A 23187-nucleotide genomic window follows, 5' to 3' on the forward strand; every position below is an offset into this window, starting at 1 on the left:
TTCACGATATGCTCTTTCTCCCCACATCAAAAAACTGAGATGCAGGGAGATTCAATAACTAACTTAACCGCAGCCCGGATACGGTCTTCTGATATGGAGTCGGTGTTTTTTCTACTGAGTCATTATCTAAATCATTTTACTGTCTTGTACTTTTAATTTTCGTTTCAGATAAGTTTTTGCTCTCCAAATTTGCTGTAAAAGCTAAGGTTTGTTTGAGGCAGGTGATACAGGGATTATAAGACCATGGACTCTAAAGTCAGATCACTCTGAGTATGTGCCTGAGTTTCTGTTTTTGGCCATGTTAATTTAGAAGCAGTTGCTTGATTTCTATGCCAACTTTATATAGAATGGATATATGAGTGGTAATAACATCATCATCTTGTTTTGAGAATTAAATACATTATACTATATATGTAGAGAGAGAGAGCCTAGAGCATAATGGGTGTCCCAAGATAGTAGCCAATGTTCTTTATTTGTTTATATTGTCCAAGAAGCCCAACAATTAGCAGGTACTTAATAAATATGCATTTTTCTGATTGCATTTACTGTTAAATATTCAGCCTTTTCTTTCTAGACCCAGATGTATATTTGTCAATATTATCAATAAATTCAGTCCCCTAACAGAAAGCGATTTAGTCAAACAACCACATTATTTATAAGTATAAATAAGGAGTATAAATTTTACACTTATAAACAATGTGGTTATTTGATCATTGAAGTGACTTTCTGTTAGTTTGCTGATGCCCCTTAAAGCAGTACAAAAGTTGATGCAAAGAAATGGAGTTGGCCTTTGAACAATGCAGGGGTTGGGGTGCCAACTTTCTCACAGAGTTGAAATTCCACCTGTAACTTTTGACTTCCTAAAGTTAACTACTAATAGTCTCCAATTGACCAGAAGCCTTACTGATAACATAAACAGTCCACGAACAAGTTTTGTATGTTATATGCATTATACAATGTATTTTTACAATAAAGTCAGCTAGAGAAGATATGTTACTAAGAAAATCATAAGGAAGAGAAAACATATTTACTATTTATTATGTGGAATTGGATCATAATAAAGTTCTTCATCATCTTGACATTGAGTAGGCTGAGGAAAAGGAGGAAGAGGAGGTGTCTGGTCTCACTGTCTTAGGAGTGGCCAAGGTGAAAGAGGTGGAGGAGGTGAGAGGCAGGAGAGGCAGGCACAGTCAGTATAACTTTTGATGAAAAAAAAAACTCAAGTATAAATAGACCTGCACAGTTCAATCCCCGTTGTCCAACGGTCAACTCTACATTCAAATCACTAGGATAAGACTTGGTGTATAAAACAAATCTTAATCATTATTTTTTTTTCTGTTCTGATCATGAAACTAAAGGGTATAATACAAGCCAGAGTAAAATATTTTTAATTATTATAATAATATAGACCCTGTTTGGTGGTTCCTAAATATTCATCTGATTTACAGAATTGTTGCAATAAGATCTCTATTGTTTTTTTTAGCCTCTGTCCTAGCTCCGGGCAAATAATAGTGTTCCTTTGGGCAGCTGTATTGAGTTATATTAGGCATAGTGTAATTAAATATTTATGTGCCGTAGGAAGAGGGAAAGGAAAGGAAACAAAAATGAAAACCTACATGAAGTGACATCATAAACAGGTAACAAATAAATCCAATTTGCTATGTTTTGCTAGAAAGCAGGTACTTTTAAAAGAAGCAGACAGGTCAGGCAGGGTGGCTCACACCTTTAATCCCAACACTTTGGGAGGCCGTGGTGGGCAGATAACTAGGTCAGGAGCTCGAGACCAACCTGGACAACATGGTGAAACCCCTTCTCTATTAAAAATACAAAAATTAGCCAGGCGTGGTGGTGCTCGCCTGTAATCCCAGCTATTCCAGAGGCTGATGCATGAGAATTGCTTGAACCCGGAAGGCGGAGGTTGCAGTGAGCCGAGATCGTGCCACTACACTCAAGCCTGGGTGAAAGAGGGAGACTCCACCACAAACAAACAAACAAACAAACAAAAGAAATAGACCTGAGTAATTTTCTGTTACTTTTTTTGGCAAGTCTTCAACAAACTCGAGAAATACGTATTTTTAAATATTAAATAGCTAAGGATATACTTCCCATTAACTGAATTTTTCAAGGATGATTCAGGGTCTTTAGGTAGTTAACTGAAAGGGTTTTATTAGCAAATAGTTGTTCAGAAGGGTTACCTAGATATTAGAAATAGACTCAAATACATTTTAATTTAAATGAGAACGTTACTGGTACCAGTTTCTACTTTTTCAGAATTCCTAGTGTCTGTAATTGTATTTACAACTAGTGCGTAATTACTGGAGTGAACAAATGATTCAATCTTAAGTCTTTGGTCCAACTGTCTTAAACTCCAAAGTAGAAAGGAAGCATCAAATATTCAGACCTCTAAATTTATCAAAATGTGTCACCTTGTTTAATATACACAAATAATTTAAGTGTCATCTTTGTAGTGGCTGATGCAACACAAACACAGATTCAGGGTGACTGAATTATGGCACAAATTAAGAGCAGTTGCTAAATAACATAATTATTTGGTGCCATGATGTGTCTTTATTCTGATGGCATGCCAGAGTGTGCTGCTATGCTGACTCCCATAAAATATTAAGGAAATACAATTTAACATTAACAAAACAGCATCAGATGGAAAGCCTAACTAAATTAATCCAGTGAAATAGGCCAAAGAGAAATATTTAGCTCTTCAGTAGAAGAAGGGAAAGATAAAGTGTCTCCATTCGCTGCAGCATTTTGGGATGCCTGAGAAAACACAAAAGAGAATTAATATAGATTGATATGCTAACATGCCTTATAGCCCGACTAAATCAAAAGAAAAGATGAGAAAGTATGAAGTTGGCAAATGACACAAAAATTTGTGAACGCAGGACTTTAAAGAAATAAATTAAAAAAAAAACCCAACAAACTATGCTCCCAAAGTTACTAGAGGAGAACGAATTGAAAATACAATAGAGGAGAGAGTTATGCAGAACAGAATGGAGAAGTCTGAATATTGTGAGGACATTCTGGCTATGCTATTATTACATTTATGACTATGAACCTATTGTGTGATTTCCTCAGGGCTTTGAAGTTTTATAAATGTAAAGTTGTTTCTGCTGAAAGCTTTGGGACAGACAGATGAGATTCAAGTCAGATGACCTTAAACTAGCAACATGAAACTTAAGGTTCTCGGCTTCCTTCACATATAAAAAGGTGAGAGAACAGGGCTGGAACACTAATGATTATTAACTCCTTCACTCCAGCTCCCTGTAATCTGATGATTTCAGGACACGAGTATCTGAAAACTTGAGTTTCAAGATAGAACATGGTTTTGAAAGTGATGGATGCTAGTGGAATTTCCAATCCTGAATTCCCTTTGGCTACTGAATTATAGCATTCCTCAGAGTCTACAAAATTAGGTTTACAAAAGTGGCTGAGAATAGGGGACCAACCTGGGTATGACTCTTTGTCTGCTAACTTTAACTCTTTCTTCTTAGTTATAATACACAGTCTTATACCTATTTTAATTCCTTTGTGGGGCTTAGCGACTTTAACCTGTTTATTGAATTTACATATCTATCTCTCCATGCCATCAAAAATTACATTGTATGTTACATTAAAAATCCAATCAGTCTTTCGAACATTGTGTATTCAAGATGCTGTGCCACTGAAAGAATTGATATTTTTGTATTGATGTAAATAAATAAGACTCCATCTATCAGTATTTGGACAACATGTTGACTTATTCTATACCTTTCAGTGACATAAAGATAGAGTTTTACCTTGCATATCACTATGTTCAGAAGATTTTTTTAGTATGACTCTGAAGAAACAAAAAAATGTGTATATTATGAAGGACTTCCTTTAATTCCACATATGGACACCAGAAATCTAATTAAAATCCTGCAGTGTTATGTTTAAGATTATACAAGGCTTTGGAGTCAGAGCTTCTCAGAACTGAATGTTTTTCTATCACTTACTGATTGCAGTATGATGCTTAACTTCTCTAAGCCTTAGTTTTACTCATCTAAAAATATGAATAAATGCCTCTCATAGGTATGTTGTAAAAATTTAACGAAATGATGTATCAAACATCTTAACACACTATCTGCCCTTGATGGATAGCATATAAATGGACATATCATCATCGTTATTATTCTTACATAATGAAACTCATGGTTAAATATGGGGAGGATAGATTTATGGGTGTATTTGGCTAATTTAATTGGAGATAGAATTAAAATATATGTTATTAGGTATATCCAAGCATTCCTTGAGTAGTCAAAGAATGCTTGGATGCCTCACAAAATGATTTGAGTACCCTTTACTTGCATTTAGAGGACTCATGGGAGAAGTGTGTCTTGTATTGACGAAGGGAAATCTGTACCCAAAATTCTGAAATGACACCAAGTCTGGATACCAAATATAGAGTAAGACAGTCGCGTAATAAGCCTGTACCTCCCACTTTTCTTTTCCGGAAAAAATTCCCACTCACTGTTCAACTGCCAGTTCAGTTACCTGCAACCTGTTGAAGCCTTTCTAGACTCCTGTAAGCCAAGTTAGTGAATTGCCCTCACTCTCTTCATATGTTAGTGGTGACACATGCTCTACTGCCCTGGAGCTGTGGGCTTGTTTGCCTTCCCCAGGAGACTCTGAGCTCATTCAAGTTATAAACCCAGAATCTTTCACAAGGCCTGTCAAATTGGTTTGCCACTATACTTATAAATAAATGAATCGTTTGACAAGTCACACTTGAGAATCAGATTTGTCACTTCAAATCAGTAGTCCTCAAACTATGCTCCTTGGAGAGCTAGGGGATTTCTAGGGCACACCATGGAGATTTAGGGTGAGAGGGATTGAGGAGGGCATTGAGTGGGGTTCTGGTTCTGCCTCCAGGACATTAGCCAGATTAGTTCAATTTTATCTGTGGTATGAAAGGTTTTCTTGCATAAATTTCATTTGAAAAAATATTTAAAATATTCTACTATGAAAAAAAGAAAAACAAAATTGAAAAATTCTAGTCAGTGGCTTAAAAAAAAAGTGCTCTGACAGCTTCACTGCTTGTTTGGAAGGTTTTAATGAGACTTATTTCTACACTGTTACTCCAGCTTTTATTTCTTCTACTGGATTGTCATAGAGAGCAATTCTTTTTCTAATTATTTATTTTTATTATTTTTTAAAATACACTCACTGGTATTAGAAGGTGTGGGTGTAACAAATATCTGTCATCAACCATTTTCTTTTTAAGTAAATAAAAAAGGACATTATACTTTAAAATATATCAAGTAACCACTTCTTTTCTCAAAAATCGAACCAAGAACAAAAGGTCATTTGTATAAATTACATGAATAATTGACCTTTTCTGTCTATAAAATTATTGCTGTTGAATATTTATGTAAAATTTTGAAGATACCAATGTCACTCAGAAATTAGAAGCAAGAGGTAAAATAAATAGACACCATTCTAGAGCCAATTATATTCATATTTTCAAAAAGTGAGAGAACTAAGGATTTATATCTCTTCAACAGTGAGATAGAATGAACGGCTGAACTGCTAGGATAGGAATCAAAGTTCTGGGGTGGAACAGAGATAAAATGAAGCACATTTCTATTTAAGTAGATATGTATGCACCAAACCAGTGCTCCTTTAGATGGTATTCAACAACTTCAGCCTCTCTTGAAGGCAGAGGGAGTGAACTTATACAAATTCAGATTCCTTAACCTATTCCACACCTACTAAATCAAAATCATGGGCATGGCTCTGGGATCTGCATTTTTCACAAGATTCTTATGGTGCATGATCAAATTTGAAACTGACTGATACAGCAGCCCATGAATTAACAGCCACTTACAAGGAAGCCTACCCATTTTCTGTTGTAAGATACAGTTTAAGAATTTATAAGATGCTATTTATTTTGTGAAACTTCTTTGTTTTCTCCTATTTACCCTTGGTTGAAAGCCACAGGATGTCATTACCTGTCACGAAAACATGGGAGAGGGACTACAGCAGTAATAGGCCAACACAAGGCAGCAGGGTAAAACAGCATACATTGAGTTAGGCAGGCTGGATTTAAAGGCAGGCTTTATATCTTTAATGAACCGGAGCTTTTTCAGACCATGGCATCTGGGTGGTTCTGCAGGCACTGTGTGAAAGGTGAGTGCCTCAGACCAGTGGAGGTCAGTGGGGATAAAGAAAGGAGAATTGGATGGCAAGAGGGGCAAATGAAAACAAAACTGACAGGGGCACACACAGGATTTTAGCTTGTTACATCTTCATGTGACACAGGCAAGACTATCAGATGGCTCTTGACATCTTCAACATGTATTCCCTTGGAAAGGCTCACCTTAACAAGGCTCTCAGGAGTTGAGTATGAACAATTTAAAATTTTATTACAAAGAGGCAGCACAGAAGGGAGATTGTAATAAGCCTGGCATTATGCAGACTGTCATTCTTCCTTAAACATGGGAACATATGGTTCATTTGCCTATTTGATACTCATGCTACCTGATGTACTAAGCACTATTATATTAAGTAGTTGGAGATACAAAATAAAATTAAGTTTATTTGCTTGTTCCATTAGGAAACCCTGCAAAGAGGAGGAAGGGGTAGAGAAGCCTGCTTTGCAGTTACTGCATAATGGTTAATGTTGCCTTGAAAAGGCATGTGCAACGGAGATATTTTATTAAGACTGAGCACTTGGGGGTAAAGGCAAAAGCAAAAGGAACAGTAATAATTTAGAAGGTAGATATTGTAAAATATGTAGAGAAGTGTCAGACAGGGAGGAAGAATCATATAATTGGCTGTCTTGCATTCAGGCAGCCAGACTCCCATTAGCTGGTGCCTCCACAAGATAAGATGATTGGAAAAACCTCCAAGAAGAAAATGTAGTGATAGCTAAGTATTGGGCAATGGCTGTGTAACTAGAAGAACTGCTTTGTCCACATAACTTAGCAATGAGAAGAATAAAGACAAACTAATTTTTTTTTCTGTTCCTTTTCTGTGTCAGGCATTATGCTAACGGATTTCAAACAGGTCTTCCCAAGGGGACCCTTTTACCCATGAAGAAAAGAAAGATCCAGTGACTTGCTCAATAACTAGCACTTCTATCTTGTCACAGGGAATTCCCTGGTCCTTTCTCTCATCTTTCTTTCTCTCTCATCTCCTTCTCTCTTACTTTGGCTCCCCTCTCCCACTTTCCACTTTCCCTACGATCTTTACACCTTCCTTGTGTAGTTTTCCCACAATGGAATATAGTGTCCAAGAGGAAGGTGTCTGGGCATTGTGGAGCCAGGCAGGTGGAAGTGCAGTGGGTCTGCTCTAAATTTGTGGTTTGAAGGCAAAAACATTAAAGAAGCACCACTTGTTCAATAATTGAATAAGACTCCAATTCACCTAATGGGTTCACTCTTTCCCACGAGGTACATGCATTTGCCAAGTGCCCAGGGCCACACAGGTTTTAACAGTAGCATTATTGTAGGATAAATCACACAGAATCCATGATTTGATAACACCTGTCTGCAAATATGTATACTTGGGGTAAGTAGGTAAAGGTAATGGAATTGGTTCCCAGAGAGTCCAGCTGTCTGCTCGTTTCAATTCTGGGGAATATAATCACATTCTGAAACCCATTGCCAAGGGGTAGAATCTCTATAATTGAGTCAGTTTGATTCTCTGTAAATTTAAAAATGCCTTTGTATTTAACTTTTTGAGATTACTAGGGTAAAAATGATATGAATTTAATCATATAATTGGTGACAATTGTGATCCTCAGAAATATATCTGAATATGAAAAAAATGTGCTTTAATGTTTTGAGATATGTAAAGTGCCTGGTACACCATCTAGCATATAGAAGATGCTTAAAGTGGTTATCATCATTATTAATGAGAATTTTTCTGATATTTAGCTGTATTTTATTTTATTTTATTTATTTAATTTTAAGAAATCTGGGCAAAGTGCAGTAGACTTTTTTTTAAGGAAAATGAGAGAAAATGCTGTCAATTACCATAGATTCAGGGTTTGTGTTTGTTTGTTTGTTTGTTTGTTTGAAATAGGGTCTCCCTCTGTTACCCAGGCTGGAGTGCAGTTGCACAATCATGGCTCACTGCAGCCTCAACATCCTGGGCTCAAGTTATTCTCCCACCTAAACACCCCCTCCCACCGCCATCCATTAGCTGGCACCACAGGGGTGTGCCACCATGTCCCACCCCATTTCATTTTTTTATTTTTTTTGCAGAGACAGGGTCTCACTATGTTGCCCAGGCTGGTCTCAAACTCCTGAACTCAAGCAGTCCTTCTACCTTGGCCTCCCAAAGTGCTGTGATTACAGGCATGAGCTGCTGCACCCAACCAGATTCAATTGTATAATACTTTTCTTCCAATAATAGGACAAAATTTCTTTTCTCCATCTCTTTGTTTTTATTGTTGATAGCTTGCATGTGCACTATGACCAAACCCCAGGTAATTCAGGCATTGTATTTAATGCTGCCTGTCAGAGAACAACATTGAACTGTCTCTCCAGTGGGTTAACACTTCCCATTAAATTCAGGAGGTGATTCCTGAATAGGTAGCCAGCAGTCACTGGGCATAAGGGGACAAATCTAGGACTTTGATTTCTGTCAGTTCACTTGCTAAGTAGATCCACAAGGAAAAAAAGAAGTGATTAATCAAAGTTAGCAGATGTGGAATTGATTCCCTCAGTTGCCTGAGAATGCCTTGCAGAGATAAACTTAATCTGTATTCATCCTGATTTTCCGTGGTTGTTCCTTGGCTGCCAGAGGTAAGCATGCACAACTGGGATATGCATACAAGTTATGATGACAGCAATAGATACATCCAATGTAGCAGTGTGTGTACAGCTCACCTGTCATTCCAGACGTAAAATTTGAGTCTCATATAACCTCATCAGAGAGACAAGTACCATTTTCTCTGAAATGAACCAACTGAGAACCTGTGAAGTTAAAGGACTTGCTAGAAGTTATCAACTAAGAAACAGAGTTGGGACTTTAACCCAGATCTTTGACTTCAAATAACTTTAAAGAAAAACATTATCATAAGAAAGGGCAAGAAGAATGTTATATGTTATGTGGCTATCTGGCTTAACATTTTATCCCCAGCACCCAGTTAGGTTATAATAGGTGTTCAGCAAATATTTGCAGAATGAATGAAGAAATTAATAAATGAATAATCATACCATCGGTCTATTGATTATTAAAATTTTTGGCTTAGCTGCAAAATCTCTAAAATTAGTTAAACAAATTAAATTTTAACTTTTATTAATTTAGCAACACAGAAAATATTTATTGAATGTGTGCTATATTCCAGGTTTGTGGTGGATGCTAGCCCTATAATGGTGAATTAAAGAATGGTGCTCGGTGCCTTCATGGAGCTTACAGCCTAGCTGATAGGGCTCTCTGTAAACTCTGAATCCATTCAACCAAATCATTTTAGCTGTTTTGACAGTTCACAGCAATTGCCATGTTTGGCTCAGTCACTTGGTCACCCAAGCAAATCATTAAAACATATATAAAGTTATAACTAAGATAGAACTTTCAATTTCAACCTCTTGGGCTAAGGTTCTCTATTGATTTCCAAAATGTAATCTCTGTGCAAGCAGACACTACATGAATATAGTATTTAATATTTCCTAAAGTTGTTTTCATATTATTTCATCTTAAGATAAATCCAGGAAACAGTGGCCTCAAAAAAAAAAAAAAAAAAAAAAGAGGACTCTAGCATTTCTACTCAAGTCATGCCACTTATCAGCGGTAGATCTGAGACAACAACCCATGTTTTCTAATTCCCAGTGCTTCCTAGTTCTCCTGCAGGAATATGCCTTTTGCTTCTCTTCAATATAAGTGCTATTTCTAAACCACTGGTGGGTCTAAAAAGAATGAGACAGATGTTGCATGACCATTCATTCCTAGCAGGAAACCAGGCAGTCTTCGGACTCTGTAATGCCATCTACTTATTTTTGGTTTGAGAAAGAGTTTTCTCCTCTGACTGCTATAAATATAGATCCTTGCTTTAGGAACAGAACTCTTAAAACAGCCAAGACTTCAATTATGGCACATAGGCTAATAGGAAACATATTCACTGTATTGAGAAATGTTACTTAATCTGAATTCTCAACACATCAAATTACGTTGAATCATGTGACAACAGCCTTTCAAAAACTGAAGAGCTGAGTGTGTTCTCCATTATCCATAGAGAGGAAAAGACGTGAATATAGAGATGGAAGACCTGGCACCAAGTCTAAGCTTCTTCACTTACTAGCTGTGTGATGGAAGCTGTTTCAATTCATGTAAGACTAGAAGAAATTGTCAAAATATATATACTGCCACCATTTTTTATAAGTCAGCAATTCAGTCTGATTACTTTGAATAGGTTTCTTTAGAGCCCTCTCAACCATCTCTAGGTAGTTATACTTTATTGGCTGCAAGAGTTAGTGACAATGAAATTTCAAAGTAGACAGTACCATATAGAAGTTTTATAACAGAAACTAAAAATGTACATTTCCTCACATAGGTATTTCCAAGGTCAAGAACTAGAAACTATTTCCACTTGGAACCATTGTAAAATTTTGAACTTTTTTCCTATATTTGACTCTTATTCTTCGTATATATATAACCGTGTCATGTTTTAACAGAGGTGTGAGATGGTAGAAGTTATATATATATTGCTATTTGAGTGAAATAATCAGTCTGGTGTGGCATTAAAAAATGTGTACTGGGCTCAGCGTTCTGTGTTTGAGTTTAGGATCTGGCACTGTAAATTTGGAAAATGGGATACATTATCTCTGGTGCTCCTTTCAAATGTAGCATTGAACAGTATATGTACACATGCAATAACCCTTGCATTTGTAATCAAATCTAAAAATAAATTGCCCAGTCAACCTTTATGTGCAACACTCTGTCCCTGGCTCCTAATATATTTAATTTCGTTTGCTTTGGAAATCTGATGCCAATTCCTAAATACCCATCTACCCACACCCCACCCACACAAATACACACATACATACTCAATCAAATAAACTTTTTTATGTATTCAAATGTAAGAAAACATATTTTGTGAAATTAACTGCTATTTTAATATTGTCTTCTCCAAAGCTTTCGTTAATATTGTCTTCTTAAAGTCATGACAATTTGAAAGCTAAATGTAGCTACTTTGCTAGGATTTAGGATCTGTTCTGTCAACACTCTTTTGAAAAAGAAGAGGGGGTTCTGATCAGGGAAAAAAGAATTTGGCTACAACATAATGGTTCAGACCAAAGATGTAGAAGAAATAATCAACCTTAGGCCTGAACTGGCTTGAAGAAACCGTTTGACTTTCTCTCCTTTTTTAGGAAAATGAAGTGCCTCTAATTCATTTTACATATGAAGTTCTATAGAAGACAAATCACTTTCCCAAAGTCATGCTCTCAACAGGGTGGGGGATGAAATCTTTTTACTATATCACACCACATCTATAGTAAACAGCAGTGACCCTTCTTGCCTTTCCTGCTTCCTCTCTCTCTTTCTTTCTTTCCCCCTCTTTCCCTTCCTTCCTTCCCTCCCTCTTTCATTCCTTGCTTGCCTCTCCCTTCCTTCCTTCCTTCCTTTCCTTCCTTTCTTTCTCTCTTTCTTATCACTACTCTAATTTTTTACCTCAATCTGTTTGGAAGTCCCATGATAAGACTATAAAAAAGGCAATAGGCCAACAGAAACAGAAGCATAGATGCTGTATTTCTCAACAAACAGCTTGAAGCCGTGCACCTAATAAAGCCAGTCAGATCAGATGGCAACAGAAGAAGGAACAGGCTAGAAAGCGTGCAGGGACATAGACTCATGGAGTTGACTGTGTGACCTTTTGAAAATTACTGCTCAGTGTAATCTCTACCAGGTGGAGATGTAGTGACTGTAATTACTACATTCTGCTAGAGCTCAATTATTTTCAACTTTTAAGAATGCACAGTAAGGAGATAATTTGCTTGTTTGTATGTATGTTTTCTTTTGTTAAGACCTGCAGTGAAACCCTAAAGCAATGAAAAGATAGAATGAAAGAATAATGTATAAATAGAACTCACAGGGTTCATTCCCTTAATCACAGAGAGACAATGCTGAACTGATATGACTATTAGTAACTGTGGTGAGGCTAAAATGACCCCAAATTTATTCTATATGGGACAAAACAAAATAAAACAAAAACCTGAAAAGTTGTTTTAAAAAGCAGTTTCCCTCATGTTTTTTTTTTCTTATTATCTTAGCTTTTTTTTTTTTTCTCATTATCTTAGCTTTACTCAAATTCTCCTCTTCCTTTTCTTTCTTGTTCCCACATACTTCGTGTTTGGACCTTTAAAGCTTGTGGAAGGTAAATGCCATCATTCTGCTCCTTGGGTGAGTTGCTTTATTAAATGAGGCACAGTTAATCAATTTGTCCAGACCCTCAGTACAAGGTGCTGTGTTTGATACTGCAGGATCTCTTATGTTTTTCTGTTCCATAGCAGTGTATTCAAACCTTGATTAGATTTTAGGAATGAATGAGGAAACATTTAAAAAGAATTCATATCAAATCTGTTGGGAGCAAATCTCCTAGGCAATGCACACAGAAGAAGAGACCCAACCTGAGTCAGGACAACAGGTTTCCTTTCACCTTTTCTTTCACCTTAGTTCTGAAGCACCTGTTCTTATGTCTTAAGGGATTTCCCCAAGAACAGCTTTTCCGTAAAGCTGGTAACGCTTTACATATTCACCCTTTTTGATTCATTCATTTATTCCACAGATATTTATTAAGTTTTGGTTCAGTGCCAAGGCAGAGGACATACAAAGATAAATGTGACATAATTCCTGTCCTGGGAAAAGCTTTAGTCCAGGGATGTAAAGAAATGCAGAGAATAAGGAAAGAAAGAATGCCCTAGAATGGGGTTCTCTGATGTACACCTCATTGTGTAAATGGAAAGGATCTTCAAGGCAGCAGTTATAACCACAAAGGGACTGTACACAAACCACAGAGACCCCTGCTTTTGTTTGTTTTAACCTTTTTTTCCTCGGCCACAAATGAAATCTTGGGATTAGAAGTGATAAAATGATGTCCCTGCATTCTTCCTATGGCCACTTTTTTCTGGCATGGGAGCTTCAATACCAGAATGCAGATTTCTAGCTTTCTCTGAAACATTGGAAGTTCTACAAACCTAGTTCTCATTTCCCGCAAGACAACCAGTTGACAGAATTTGGAGTTGTGACTATCCTTTTTAGGTATGGAACTCACTTTCTAGTCTGTCACAGTCATTTCTTCCAAGACTAACTGTCATTCTTTAACACACTTTAGTTGTCCTTTCTTTCACCTGGCCTTTTACCTGCCCATCCTGGTATGCATATAAATCATGGAACATATGATGCTGAAGAAGAGCTCATTGAACGAAAGGGACTATTTTTGTATCTTCAGCACAATGGCTCGTTCACATTAGGATTTAATTGCATATCTGATTATATAGTAACACATGTGAGTCATTAAAAGAGAGCAGCATCTGTGGTCTAGTCACCTCGTGTATACAAGGCTGTACAGTACAACAGAATAAAAGATATTACAAGTAGAGAAAAACACCTGTTTTTTTTTTTTTTTTTTTTTTTTTTTTTTTTTTTTTTTTTTCTGTCAAACTCTCCTAGAAAACATGCCAGTGCTGACCTAGGGTTTCTCAACTGCATCCATTATGGTAGGAAACCTCTCTTCTTTCTCTACAGGAACCTCTCTACATTTCTTCATGTGGTGAATTCATTTTGTCATGGGGTGAACACCTGTGTGACTATTTAAAAACCACAACACCAGGTGTGTGCCAATGAGTGTCTCTCTCCTTTGTGAAATGTTCTTCGCACTGATTTCTCAGCAGGCTGGTTCAGGAAAAAGCCTTCAAACTGAATGTAGAAAAAAGTCTTAAAAGATTTTTAAAAATCAATTACAAGTGCATGCACTGAAAATATTGCAGCTAACTTATACAAACAGGTCTTTATTTTGTAAGATCCTTTTGTTTTTTACAATTTTACTATGATGAGAAGAATGCTGGCATCTCTAGGTATGCCAATGAAACTTTATCATAAAAGGAAATTTTGAAAGGCCTACTAAAACCTAAAAATTTGGAAGATGTTATATTACACACACTTAAAAATATTTTTAAAAATAAAGATTTGTTTACCTTTTGCTTTGTCTAAGGGTCTCTGTTCCTCTTTTCCAAGAGATAGCTGCCCTGGGAAAAGCATTTGGTTTGCATTCGATAACAATATCCCCACCAACTTGAACAAAAGACTTTTTTTTAACTGGACTTTTGGAGAAATCTGGAGCTGAGGCTAAAAACAAAATTAAAAACAAAATTGTTTAATTACTCAGTTAACATGTAGTGACTCCAGGGGTGACTTGCTATGCTAGACAGAATCTAATATTTATAGCTGTAACCTCTTTTCAATTTACTTTGCTCAAGGTGTTCTCGGACCAAATACTGACTTAACATTTTAGAGTTTATGTTTTGTTTGTAAAATGAAGATGACAATAGATATTACCTTAGGAAGTTAGTGTGGAGATTAAACGACGTAACAGTTGCAAGGGACTATAGTATAGTGCCTGGCACAAAGTATAGGCTCAATAAATGCAACTTATTTTTGTTTTGTTTGGTGGTCATTGCAATAATAAAAGCAAGTGGTAGGGAGGAGGCAAGTTAGACAAAGTCACTTTTCTGATAGCATTTACAACAAAGAGGATGAAGATGGTTTCAAAAGAGGTCAAAGAAGGAATTTTAATTCTGACCAGGAAAGTCTATCCAGCCAAAACAATGATCATATATGTCATATACATATATATGATAAATCAGAAACACACGCACATACACACACATATATACATGTATACACATACATGTGTACCCATATATATATACACATGTATACACATGCATGTACATATGTGTGTGTTTCTGATTTATTATGTATATAAGCAATGGAACATATGATGTTGAAGAAACACACACACATATACATATATATGTATATACACATATATACATATATGTGATTTATATATGTATATATATCAATCTGATTAATTTCAGTGGTATTTTATTGTGGTTAGCAACTGAAATAAATCAGAAATATTTTATTGTTATTAGCAATAAAATACTATTGAAATAAATCAGAAATGCTGTATCACTATGTCGGTTTTTTCCCCACTAAATATATGTTGAACAAATGCCAGTTCATAAGGACAAGAAATTATCAGGCTATCAGGGTGCATCTAAATCTTTCCAACTTCATGAATGTTGGAATCCATGTCTCCAATCTCCATTTCTAATCTAAAGCTCAAGTGAACTGAAGTTCTTTCGGATATGCCATGCTCTCTTGCTTCTCGGCTTTTCAGATGTTGCTTCTCTACCCTTCACCTTACTGATGCACATTTTTACTTCTGATCTTAGATTAAAGCGAATGTCCTCAATTTAGGTTATGTTCAACTTGTCATGTGCAATGATAGCAACTCCTCAATTCTTAGCCATAAGAATTGCCATATTTTAAATCTGACACTTTTTTCTCCTTGAAATTATAGGTTGAGTGAAGATAAAGATCACTTCATCTTGATATGGCTCAGTACATAATAAATGTTCAAACAAACAGTAGTGATAGAAAGAATGAGCAAATGAATGAGTGCTCATCACCCACAAGCTCATAAAATTTTGTGTCTTGTTGTTTGATCCTTCCTCTCTTTTATCTCCTCTGTTCTTCCTACCACTAAGAAACCCTTGGGTTGAAAACTATCAGTGAGTCATTTATTGTGGCAGACACCACTGGTTAGATTTCCCAAAATGCCATTCTCAAATTGCTTTAATCTCAGCACTTTCCACTATAGGGACTTATTTTTTTACCTCCTCTTGATGTCTGGATGGTCATGTGACAGAACTCTAGTTAATGACATAAAAAAGTTTGCTATGGAAGCTAAGGGAAATTCTGCTTTTCTAATAAAAGAGATAAATATGATTAGTTCTGTAACCTCACTCTTCTTCTGCTTTGAGCATAGACTTGATTTCTATAACTAGAGCAGCCATCTTGGAACCATGAGGCTTTGATCCTGAAGGGAAGGTGTAAAGAATAACATTGTCAAGTTGAGGTGCCATACCTGGCAGCCAATGCTCCTCTTGTTAAGAGATAAAATAAATTACTGTTTCTTTTAGTCACTGTGAATTGTGATTTTTTATTACTTTTTAATTTGCAGCTGAAAATATTCCTAATAGATATTCTTTGAGGTATACTCAAAAATTCATGCTAGAATCAGCTTCGGAAGAGCTTCCTCTGGTTTGGATGCACCCAATGGTGGGTTTTTTTCTCAAGCCCCAGTGCATTGCCCAAGCAGAATAATAATTACCACCTTGAATTTTGTAAAAAGCTAATTTAGACATTTCCCATTATTTGATGGGACAGCAATTTCTAAATTACAAAAAAAATTGGGTTGGGATTATATATAATTATAGCTTGTTAAAATGTCATTTTGAATTTGTTGGTTGTAAATAAATGACTTACCTAAAACTCTCAATTCAGCATTTGCATAAATTATCTGATATTTGTTTTCTGCAGCACATTGGTAGACACCAGAATCTGAAACATTCAGCATCGTTATGATGAGTGTCCCATTTTCTATTTGAATTCTCTCCTAATAAAGGAAAAGGCATATAAAGATGCTAGTATGTTAATATAGCATTCTCTTAACCAGGATATGTTATTAAACAACATTTGTGTATATCTATGAGATCTGATAATTTGGTGTATTAATACACTACTAGATCCTGAGCGGCATTTTTAAGTTTAAAAAACGAAAATATGTTTAGGATAATTTTAGTGGTTACTAGTGTGTTTTATGTTATCTCATTTCTTTGACAACTGACATACTTTGCATAAAATGTATGTTAACTTTCTGTTATTTGGTATACATAATAATTTGGAATACTCCACCATCCTAATTATTCCAGAAAACACGGTTAACAATAATGTTAGATATGTATATCGTGACTAGAACATTGCCTTGGCTTTCCATTTTCCAAAAGTTTCAAAAACATTTGAAATGTGATGATGTGATAATTTTCTAATTGAGTCTTGAGTTGGAGTAGCTAAATCCTTCCTTTCTACAAACTACTATAAAGTGTGCCTAAACAGCCAAAATCTGTTACAGAACCCCATTTGGGGTATAGAAATACAATTTCGAGTGCACATAATGACATAATTAATAGTACAAATATAACTTTAGACTAAATATTTCAAGGTATGTATTACCATCCTCTAAGGAAAAGGAAAATAGACTGGAGGAAACAGAATGCTATATGCAAAAGGCATGCAGGAAGAAAATTTCACTGATGCTGAAACAAAGAACAGCATTATATTCAGCTTCCAAACAACAGATGTTCTTTGTGTCTCTCGCTATGCCTACATGTGCAAAGTAAAATGGAGAACTAACACAATTATCTGGATAATTTAATAGGTAAAAACCAACTCTTTCATTTTCTAGGTATTGTAGAAGAAAGTATGCTTTAAATTGAGAAATGTAGATAACTGCCTTAGTTATTTACTTTCCTAGGGGTTTAAAGACAGTCATCAGTGTTCACAAAAGCAAAATACTGGGTAGTGACTAAGAGATTGGGTCCTGATATCAGACCAAAATAAAAGTTTAAACTGCGAATTCTAACATTTACTAGCTGCTGTGTGACCTTAAACAAGTAGCCTAACCTCTTTGAAACTCATTTTCTTCATTTACATAAAAGAATAATAATTGTATCTCTCTCATAATGTTTTCATGAGGATGCAATAAGATAATGCACGGAAAAATATTTAACACAGGGCTTGGCTCATATGAGAGTTCAGTAAGTGTTATCTGTGTCAATGATGATAGTGATGATGATGATGACGATATTTAAATGTGAATGTATTACTGACTAACTGTGATTTTGTGAAAGTTATTTGTCTTGTCTACACTTATTTTTCTCTTTTGAAAGATGGGTTACTTTGCAACTTTATTTAAGTATTAAATAAATCAGTGTATGCATCCTTTCCTGGAACATACTAAAGACTCCATTAACATTAGCTGTTTCTGTTAGTTACTAGTACTGTTAGTAACAAAATTTACCTAGTAGAGTAGGTAAACTTTTAATATCAACATAGTTGCTTACCTCTGGGTTGAGTCTTTCACCATTTTTTAACCATGTATACCAAGGGTTTGGCTTTCCACTAGCTTTACATTCCCAGAGCAAGTTGTCATAGATAGAGAGGTATGTATTTTGGATTTTCTGTTCCCATTCTGGGGGAGCTGTTTCAAAAAGGCAAGTGCAACTGTTTGGTAAGGCAATTATCCAAGACATTATGCTACATTATAAGGGCTGTAGAGATGAGAAGGACAAGGCTAACTGGGTCCAGTTGGATTGCACACACATGATTTGAGGGAGGGGAAATGCAGGATCTTCAATGTGGGTTGACAGAAATCCTGTTGCAAATATCATTGGGCATTTGGCTCAAGTTAAATGTTTGCCATCTGTCATTTTGCTGCACCTGTATAACAACTTGGGAGCTGTGGGAAAAGGACAAAATGTAGAACAGGGCCAAGGAATAAATCCGTGCTAAATATTAGAACATAGGTCAAGTTAGAAAATGTATATCAAATCTGTACCTGTGTAATAAATCTGAAAGTTTACTGATTATATTTGTTCTAAACTAAAAGTAATAAATCTGTATCTATTTCAGACACAATTACAACTCAATACCTTGAAGCATAAATCAAACATGAGCCTCCTTGCATTTTGATGGAAAGATAATCCGATATTCTTTTTTTCCTAGATAAAATTCTTGACAAGGAATGGTGAATGTTTGGAGTTTTATACAGGTTCAGTATCTTACTTTAATTATGGGTGTGAGTTTTCCAAATTTTATTTAATTTGAGAAAGTTCTTCATAGTACTGAGACAACAAGAAACTGGCATAATTGATGTGAAAGTAAGATTGTATTATTTTTACCATCATTTATGGAAACAGGTGGGTTGGAAATTAAATGTTTTCACATGAATATGTCTTTCATAAACTGACTGGAAACTGCCTGGAGGTGCCAATTAATCCCTCTCCTTTATTTAGTTCTGTCCTTGGATATATAGAAGTATATGATGCTTCCCTTAGACTCTCAGGCTGTGGCAAGCCAGATGCTTTATAATTGTAATTGCACTTAATTCCCTCTACAACCTTTCAGTGGATTCTCACAGAGATGTTAGGTTACTTGTTCAAGATGACATGGTAGAAAACAGGGAAGCCAAAATTTGAACCCTAAAAGCAGAACCTAAGTAAAGGGCTTGAGTTCCACATGTTCGTTTGAGAATGTTAGCCCAAGGGAAAAGTATCAGGAAAAAAAGGTATTCACAGGGAAGGAAAAAAAAGTCAATGCAAGGCTGAGTTATTGAGTTGACCACCAACATGATCCATTTTTCTCCATCTTATGTCAACTTCTAAGCAGTCTTTATGAGCTGTCTACCCCGGGAAATGAAGGGGGATCATTTAGTTCCCATCCATGGTCATCTAAGGGTAGCACAGGTGTAAACTACTGGCACATCCAAACTGTGCATGCTTAAATGCTGAGTAGGCTCGCGAAGGAGCCAAAGAAAACCCAGAACAGAAAACAAGGTGTACTTATTAGTTTGGCACCTGAGACAACACTCTTTCAGGTTACATCTACAAAACACAGTGCTGAACTGGTCACTGTAGCAATGGCTGAAGTAAGAATAGGACCAAGAGGATTCAAAATTGTATACAATATAAAACCCAAGTCTGTCTGACTTCTAGAGTTTTTCTGCTGTAAAATCTGCCTTACCAAGACAGAAGACCCTTCAATGAGACTACAAATGAGTAAAGGAAATCATGATGTCTCTGGGTGGTGAGAACTAAGCCTAGGATTACCTGTTGTGGAAATCAGGACAACTTCCAGTTATAGAATATGCTTCCTGCAGCCTTGAGGGACTAATCAAGGCAAAACTTAGAAGAACTAGATATATTGATGAAATTGAATCATGTTTCTGGGTATTATTACAAAATTATATAATTCATAGGTATTTGTTTAGAAATTGTCCTAATATATGTTTGACCTGGGAAAATAAATGCATGCTCATATATAATTTCACATAACTTACAAAGGTTTCAGATATATCTGATTTTATGTTTAATGCAATAATTGTGGCTCTAGAACACATTTATTTATTTAGCGTGAACATTCTTTGGATGATTAAAATTCTGGAGAGCAAAGTTTTAAATTTTAAACTAGGTAGGAAATTCATGGGAGAAGATGCTGAGGATTTTGGGTCTACCATACAGGTTTGAGTTTTAGATGTTTTTCTGCCATATTGACTGGTTATGAAAAGTCACTTGACTCCTCTGAACATGTTCTATTTTCTATGATGAATAATATTTTAGAGATTTCTTTTAGAGATTATAAAATTACAATATAGAATATTACTTGTTTCTGAATTATAACTTAAACACAGCAATATAACGGAGACTGAGAGATTCTTTTCTTGAATTTCTGTTATTATTCAACTCTGAGGTAACTGAGTCAGTAATCCTCTTTTCTTTTGAAAGCACTTCAGAAAGTGAATTAATATGTGACTAAGAAACATAATGATTATGTTATTGACTAAGTTTCCATTATTCCCCCACAAGGACCATTTCAGGCTCATTAAATGGCTAATTTGGTTGTGGTGAGATATAGTACAATGAACTTAGACCACCATGTTGAAATGCTGTGGCAGTTTCAGAAGACATTTCAAGGTTCTGATCTTGAATCTGACAATCACTATCTGTGAGATCCTGCACAATTAAGATATTTTTGCCTACAGTATCACTGAACATTGTTTCTACCTCTTAAGATTAATCTTAAGATTTCTACTTCTTAAGAATTCTATAAGTGAATGTTTGTAAAATTGGTATGCAAGCTAACATTTGCTATATCAGTATAGAGAAAAGTACTTTATTATTGATTTCCAGTTTACGGATACCTTTGTGTTCTGGTTCATCCCTTGATTATATCTTTGTCTATTATATATAAAATGGAAAATATTTCTTTAAAACTAGCCAAAGCATTCAATATCTTCATTCTACTAAAACTCCCATTTGTATCCTATTTTATTTACAAAGGACACTAAATTCCAAAGACTTTCTTTTAAAGTGTAGGTACTATTGAAAAAAAATATCGTGTTTCTTGGCTAGCTTTGCTAAAACTGTAGGAGAATAATGAGTAGGAAATTGTATTCTATACATAAAATAGTAGTATTCATTGCAGGTTAAAGTTGGAAATTCTAAAGAAAATGGAAAATAATATTATAGACACACAATATGTTCTCCCCACGGGCACTCAATCAACATTCCTATGGGATAATTACAGTATCCTAGATTTTTCTAGTTATTACACACACACACACACACACACACACATATTTTCTCTAATTACTTTATCATTGATTATAAACATGTCACATAGGAAAGTATTTTGGCCATATATCAATACTTTTTAAAAATTATCTAATACAGATATATTATCAAAGAAGTTAAGGATCTTTTATTGGTATACAGCATTTTGAGAATTCTGAGATATATTGTATTGTTTACTTAATGTTAAATAAGAGAAAATTTCAATCCTGGATGAAAGAAGACACAAAGACAGCTTTTAGATAATATATGCATTCATCATCTCTTTTAAGTTTATGAGAGATTTTTATAACTGAGACAAACATAATTTTAAATAATGTAATCACCTTATTTTTATATTACCTACTTATGAGTAGACAAAATATAAAAAGTAGGAACAAATATTATAAACCACCATGCAGTATTATATTTTTCCTATCAATTTTTTTCTTCATTTATTAATTCTACTTAGAATTAGAATCAAGATTGCTATAATCTGCTGCAGAACATTTTGTGGGAAATATATGGAGTTCATGCTTCCTTTTATTATAAACTTTTATGGCTTTAACATGACACTGCTGATATTTTCAAGGCAATTATAATAAACAATAGCATTCATAGACCTTGCTAAAATTAAAACCGTATTTTAAAGGTGGTCATTCCCTTCTGCTAATCATTATATTAAGCATCTAAACCTGGAAATATGCCTTCCTTATTTCTCCCATGACACTTTTTCACAACGTGCTAATGACTTCCACAATTTATTATGAGGGGCATTACCAAATATTTTATATACATTTGAAATCCAATTAGCTCACCATAAAAAATGAGTTGACCCTTTGCAAGGTTTCTTCCTCGAAGGTTGCTTGCAATGCACTCATAAAAGCCTTCATCTTCTTGTTGAAAGTTCGGGATTTCAAGGATAGCTTGGGATTTGCTGTACTTGACTTTCCCTGGCAACGGGCTCCCATCCAACCTTCTCCAACTAATATCAGGGACTGGACTAAACAGTTATACCTCATTAGAATAGAAGATGGTTTAATCTTTATGACAGCAAAATAAAAGAAGAGCATCCTTACAAATAACTCTCAAGAAAAATATTCTATCAATCTGTTGTATTACGACTAGTTTCCAGATCATGCAATCATTCGCCATTCACTCAATCAGTCATTTATTTAACACTTTATTAAGTGCCTGCCGTATGCAAGTCACTGTGCTATGTTCAGGGAAAATACTGGTGAATAAAATAGACATGTCCTCTGCCCTTATGTTGCTTACAGACTAGTGGGAAAACATACCATAAACAAATAATAAAAACAAGTACACTTGCAAACTGCAATAACCGAAAACAAAAGAAATAGAGTGCAGAGATAGTAACAAGATTATGTCAATGTATTATAGTGGTCAAGGAAATTCTTTGTAAGAACATGACATTTAAGACTAGGCAGGCTTTATATATATATTTATAGTTTCTAAGGCAAAAATGTAAAGTATTCCAGAACTAAACTGGTACTACTAGGTAACTGAAGACATGTGATGGGTGAGGTAGATTATCCAGGGAAAACAGCACTATAAAACAGACCCATATGAATTGGTAAATAGGCTCTATGATCCTCAAAAAAAGTACTCATTTTTATACTATTTAAAAAAATAAACAAAGATGGATTTACATCGCACCCTGTCTCCTGTTATAAAGAACTTGTAAATAAAGTTACTTTATTAATATTAATATCATCTTTCTCATATCTAT

The 23187-nt window shown here is 35.2% G+C and overlaps 1 protein-coding gene across 3 annotated transcripts in view; it reads right to left on the bottom strand.

Moving 5' to 3' along the window:
• The window catches only part of LOC129033834 (contactin-6), a 319503-nt gene that overhangs the window by 52034 nt on the left and 244282 nt on the right, over window positions 1-23187 (bottom strand). For all 3 annotated transcript variants that reach the window (XM_063661824.1, XM_054482896.2, XM_063661825.1), the window contains exons 8-11: window positions 22256-22440; window positions 18174-18310; window positions 16537-16666; window positions 14175-14325 (exon numbers count right to left, since the gene is read on the bottom strand). In XM_063661824.1, the coding sequence (XP_063517894.1) occupies window positions 14175-14325; window positions 16537-16666; window positions 18174-18310; window positions 22256-22440 (603 nt within the window). The remainder of the gene's footprint in view (window positions 1-14174; window positions 14326-16536; window positions 16667-18173; window positions 18311-22255; window positions 22441-23187) is intronic.

This window comes from Pongo pygmaeus, chromosome 2 (assembly GCF_028885625.2).
Source record: "Pongo pygmaeus isolate AG05252 chromosome 2, NHGRI_mPonPyg2-v2.0_pri, whole genome shotgun sequence".
In the NCBI taxonomy this organism is placed as follows: Eukaryota; Metazoa; Chordata; class Mammalia; order Primates; family Hominidae; genus Pongo; species Pongo pygmaeus.